Source organism: Antrostomus carolinensis, unplaced genomic scaffold (assembly GCF_000700745.2).
Source record: "Antrostomus carolinensis isolate BGI_N321 unplaced genomic scaffold, ASM70074v2 scaffold19601, whole genome shotgun sequence".
NCBI classification, from domain to species: domain Eukaryota; kingdom Metazoa; phylum Chordata; class Aves; order Caprimulgiformes; family Caprimulgidae; genus Antrostomus; species Antrostomus carolinensis.
In genome coordinates this window covers 26,186-32,185 of record NW_010295079.1, presented here as the reverse complement: position 1 = coordinate 32,185, position 6,000 = coordinate 26,186, and the positions used below count along the sequence as shown (strand labels likewise).

Below are 6,000 nucleotides of genomic sequence, written 5' to 3'. Positions count from 1 at the left end.
GCAGGAATAAAAAGGCCACATAGCTTCATCAAGCTTGTGCTTACCAAAGGAAAGCTGTATGACAATGGTTGTTTTCGATTAGAGCCTGCTTTGCTTTCTAGCCTGTAGAAGGACACGTTTAACGTATTTTATATTAACAACTGATTCCTCGATCAATCATAGTTTCATGTTACTGTTTTATCCCATTTTGTGCTACTAATCTGATTGTCTTTCAGGAAGCTTCTCAACAACTAGAAGTTGATACTAAATCTTATCTATTTATAGGTAAAAGCTGTAGTTCCTTTGTGTTATTTCTGAATAACAACTTTTAAGCTGCTACTATTTCCTCGACAGCTTGTGAAAGTCACATGCACACAGCATTTGCAGTTCACTTTCCTATTGATCTGCCCACTGTGATACATTTATGTGGTAATGTAAAGACTGTGGCAACAGTCACATTGGTGACAAGAACTGATGGAGTCTGCATGTTAATTCAAAAATAAAAAGGAATCAAATCTCTGGTTGTGGCTAAAAATTAAAAATACTATCATATGTCTCTTCTACACCACCCACTGTCCCATTTACATTCAGACAAACCATAAAAATCCAGCTGTGCTGAAGTTTATAGAATTTAATTTATGGACAAGCAAACTTTTGTACTAAAATTGCAAATCTTTAAGCAAGCTACTAATACTTTGGTAAATGTAATTAGAAAACATAGGGGTCATCTACTTTTGCTTCTCAAATACAGAGCCTTTGAAGAAAGACGGAAGCAAGAAGAAGAAAAAGAGCAAAAACTTAGAGAACAAATTCTGCAGCAGAGGAAAATTAAACTTCAGGAAGCAACTGATAAGTTCCTGCGTGCTCATCTGCCTTTTTCTCAGCACAAGGGAATAGGTTTGTAAATTGAAATTTAACCATTATTCACAAGTACTTTTCTGTTAATAGATTGTAATTAAGGCAAACAGAACAATCAACGTCACAATTTAATTTATTAGTAAAAGCAAAACTTAACTGACAAGAAGCGCTGATCTGATACATACAACAAAAGCGGATAGAGGGAATTAATTTATTTTTTTAACTGTATTATGAGATATTTCATTACATTCCAGTCACAGTAAGTACATCACCTCCTTGGGATATTGTGGCTTCCTGGGTTTTCCTCATTTTTTTCACTGCAGTGTGCTATTGCTTACAATACTGTGCTTTCACAGCTGGGTGTGAAGTGTTACGTGGCCACTGGAAGTTACTAGGGTAGTATAATGACCCCCTGTTTGAAGCCCTGAATATGAAATATTCAGGAATCTGCATTTTGTTTATGATTAAGTAAAAGTAGTCCTAGCATATATTAATGCATTACATAACTTTTGCTGAATTAGTCAGCTTTTTAAGCTGTTGTCTCGCTGCTGGGAAGTAATGAGCACTTCAACTCAGTTCCTGCTTTCTTGGGATCAGTGCAGATTGGCAGGAGTTTTTAACAGCATCAGCCAAGTTTGATTTCCAGTCAGCTTTCCAGTGTTGAAACTCTTAAGATATGGTATATTACTTAGGTATTTTTTAACAGATTTACTCTCACAACTGCAGTTGTGCCAACTGTGAGGTAATGTCTCTGACTTCAAGATCAAATGTCAGATTAAAATAACAAACTAGAACTGTACTGGTTTAGGGCTTCTTCATAGCTCTACTGACAGCCCAGACTGAGTAGCAATGTAACGAATCACAGGTTTTTTTCTTGGTTTTCCTCTATAGCAATTCTGCCTCTGCCACTTTCTACCCTACTTTTGCTTACTTTAAAGAGTCAACATCTTGTGCCTGTCTGGACTCTTTCTTTCTCCACTGATTTGATTATTAAGTCACAATTTGGCCTCTATAAAATATCTGCAAGCCGTAAATTTGGCTTAGTGCATAAGTGGAATAATCATGATGTAAAAACAAAGTTAGTGCTGGGTTTTTTAACTGCCTACTTTTTCAACAGTTCAGTCTGAAAACAAATAGCAAAACTGTTGAATACATGTGTTACTGTAAACACTTGAATAGACTGGGATTTTGTTTCAGAGGAACTAGAGATGCTCCAGCATGTCTAATGATGCTAAACCACTCAGTTTATTGTAACAGTCTGGATTTAAGCTTCCAAACTTAAGAAACTTAACCAAACCATTTATGGTAAAATATTCCAATTTTAAAAATATTTTTTTCCATTGTGTTTTTTACTCTAATCCCTCCAGTCCAGACAAAAGCAGCTTTTCAGTTAGAAGAAGCGCTTGAACGAATTAAAGGATCAGTTTTAACACCAGGACTGTGCTTGCCCAACAGAAACAAAACCAACTTCAGGTAAGCATTTCTGTTTACTCTGATGATCAAAGGAAGTAAATTGCTTAGTGTATTCAATAAACAGCAGACAATTACTCCTTAAGAAATTATAGGTCATTTCTCTAGTGGCAAAGAAAGCATTTCTGTGAACTGTTCCAGTGAAACATTATGAAACATCCTTGAGTTGTTTGTGTTCATTTGGTAAAACAGCAGAGGAGATGGCACAAACTTTTTCCCTTCAGCAGAATTCTGGGAATAGTCCAGGCTAACCCGGTCCCCATTCAGTTAAAGCCTGACTCAGACTGCCACGATTATCAAACCATCTGCTGTTCTATGAAGTATAAAGTATTCTGTCTAGATGCAATTGAGCAAGGAAGAAATTATTGAAACAAGTGACCTCAGCATGAAAAAGGCTTAAAAGTTGAGTCCACATTGACCAACTGGCAGGTCACAAGCCAGTTAATACGGATAAGACAGCACACAAATATCTTGGAACCCACCACAGAACGTGCTGCCTCTTCCCCAGCTGGTAACTAGAAGGCTTTGGTAGGAGCCGTATGGGGTGGGTGAAGGAGGGTGTAGAGAATATTGGGGGCATGGTAATAAGAGAAAAAGAATTAACTTACTGCAGTACAGGCTTGTGTATAGGGGCAAGGTGTACAAATTAATGTGAAATAAAGCTTTGCTTATGCTAATGCCAACCATTTGCCTCCCTTCCTCATGGCAGAAAATACTCTGTGCATTTTTGTCTGCATCTCACACAATCTAAGCACTAAGCACTGAGATTCAAACTGAACATGTGCTATGCAGCATAGGTTCTTCTGGTCTGCTGCAGAAGACGTTAGTGCAGAATTGCTCCTGTTAGTTTTGGTCTGGGAGCTGTGGTTTGTGTGGGTCATAAAAGTGGCATTTCTGTGTTTTCAGACTTGGTTACAAAAATTGTGCAAAATTCTCATAGAGGGCAAATAAATTTCTTGCAAATCAATACATCCAAGTAAGCTTTGATACAGAATAGCATTTTGAGAAGGTTCTCAAAGGTGAAGGTTCTTCAAAACTCATCCGTTCTGAATTATAAAGCTTTAAAAATGTCTTATAATCCCTTTAATTGGAAGTTTTGGGACAGATAATAACTAACTCAGATGAGGCAGCAGATCCCTTTCTGTATTTCTATGTTTTCTTACACTTCTCTGAACACTCAAACCAAAAATTTTGTGTCATCTTTAGAATTCACCCTCCCTCAGAAATAGAATGTATAGAATTCATTGACAATCCCTTTTTAACAGAAGAAATGAATACTGTATTAATTATTCAAGATAAATATGGCTGCAGACCCAACTGAGTATAGGTGAATTTTATAGAGTTCTAGAATTCTTAATGTCTATGTTTAAAAAGTTGTAAAAACTTAAATGAAACAATGGAGACATATTACCTCCTCTTGGAAAAAGGCAAAAATCCTGGAACACCTAATGAGTGAGAGATTGTATTGTGTGCTTGAAGCAGAGCTACTCTGCTTTTCGTAAGGTTTAGTTATTAAATGCTGAAGCAAAGATTTTGGTGAACTCATTAGCCAACAGGGATTGGGATGTGTGCACATTAGGTGTATAAATGGTGTGCTGCTCTTTGTACACAATATATTTCTCTGCTTATGTTTAAAACCAGCTGTATTTTATTAGGTTCAGCCATGGGACAGAAACTTAATTATGACAAATCAAAAATGTGCTCTGAAAAAAGTTGGAGTGTAGAAACTTTTATAAATATAAATGGTCTAAACAACCAAATAGACATGAAGAAATTTCCTCTGCCAAAAAAAACCCAACCAACCAACCAAACAAAAAACCCAAACACATTTTTTGGGGGGTCAGGTGTATATCAGTCTGATCCACAAAACAATAATGAAGTCTTTAAAAGTGGATAGGTACAGAAAGTTTTTGGATAGGGAGGATATCTCCCATTCAGAATAATACAAAATGAAGTTTTCTGAGTTCTATAAATAAATATGAGACGTTTTTCTCCCTTTTTGCTATCAGCCATCTTGGCAGAAATAATAAATGCCTTTTTAGACTCTGCTATATGTCTCTGCTTAGTTCAGGGTATTGTATAACATCTTCTTAAAAATCATAGTAGTCTTGATGCGATTAAAGTTTCCATTTTCTATTGTCCTAATATCCACCTTGGATCAAGCCAGACTGAGGGCATTTAGGGCCCTTGAACTAGTTTGCAGCCAAAAGACAGAGTCAGTGTCCATCGCTAAACTTTTCCACCTAGGCAGTCAGGCAACCAATTCAAGTAGTCAAGCATAGCTGGCAACCTTGCAATAGCTGTATTTCCAGAAGACTAAAACTGATCAGCCTATGAGCTGGTGGGCTTTGGGGTATGCTTATTTTGGGGTTTTTTGTTAATGCCTACCTTTCTTATTGGTTAAAGCTACTTATTTTTTGGTTTTGTCATCCTTGATATCTACCTAGTTCTTGACTCTTGTTTTCCAAAACTTGGTTCCTATTCCTAGAGATTTTAGGCAGCCTTGATCCAGTTTTGTCTGCTTTTTATTCTTGAACATATCTTTTTACACACCCCCTGCTTTCCTAGTCTCTGCACATTTGCCTTGTCATTTGGCTTCACGTGTTTCTTGGCTTCTTTAATTCCTGGGTGTCAACCAGCCCCATGGTTCTTGCTAATTCTCATCCTGTAGAAACCAGTGGTTTTCTCTATCTTAGTTTGTGCTTGCCCTCACCATGGTACCCAGCTACACTAGCTACTCTGAAGATTTTTTTCTTTTCATGTAGCAAATATAAATTTCCCATATTGCTGACATTACACCTCATCAATAGAGTTGGGATCTCTAGATACTACAAAGCCTTCTTGCTATTTGAAGTAAGGGAATATCTGGCAGTATCACTATGTAGTTATCCTCTATAGAAGCCAACCTTATGGAAAAATAAAGACCATTTTGCTTTTTTTAAAAAAAACCCCTCTGTGTTCCATTTCTGTAAATGACCAAACCGTTGGCTGACATTTTCCAGATTAATTCAGCCTGAGGCAGCCACCCAACAACTCAATCAGAAAAGTCTGACTATTTATAAATAACAGAAGAGAATGTTTAAAATGGAAAGTGTTGGACAGTTTTAGACAGTACTAACAGCATCACCTGTAGTTACATATAGTATAACTGTCCTTCACTTGCCAGGCATTTACTGATGAAGTATACTCTTGGAAAGGAACATGTTTAAAAGTGTACAGTTGATGCATAGAAATAAGCCAAAGTAATAAGTTATTTGCTTGCATCAAGAACCACAGATGACACTTCATCCTCATCAGCATCTAGAAACAGTTCTTTCCATCAGAAGCAGATTTCAGCAGTGGTTGACTGGGATAAAACAATAAAAGAGAAGAGTAGAACAAACACAGATACTAACCAACTTCTCCAGAAAAATCTGAAAGAAATGCAACAACTTCTTGAAAAACAGCATCTCAGCAACTTGGAGGTATGATATTTTCATGTGATTCATTAAATTATGCTTCTTAAAGGTACTAGAAAGTTTCTTGAATGTGATAAAAATGGAAATTCTGTTAAGCACACTTTACCAAGTAGACAACACCTGAGGGCATGCTGCACTGTGCCTTACCAATAGATTATTTATAGGAAAATTCTACATATTTTTTTAATAAGAAATCAGAGATCTTTAAAAATGTTTGTAAGAATATTTTCACTAA

The 6,000-nt window shown here is 36.5% G+C and overlaps 1 protein-coding gene across 1 annotated transcript in view; it reads left to right on the top strand.

The window, feature by feature from the left end:
- The window catches only part of CEP126 (centrosomal protein 126), a gene marked incomplete at both ends in the record, with an annotated part of 39,504 nt that overhangs the window by 8,965 nt on the left and 24,539 nt on the right, over nucleotides 1-6,000 (top strand). The window contains 3 exon segments of the mRNA XM_029087445.1: nucleotides 731-876; nucleotides 2,205-2,310; nucleotides 5,576-5,771. Coding sequence (XP_028943278.1) covers nucleotides 731-876; nucleotides 2,205-2,310; nucleotides 5,576-5,771 — 448 coding nt within the window.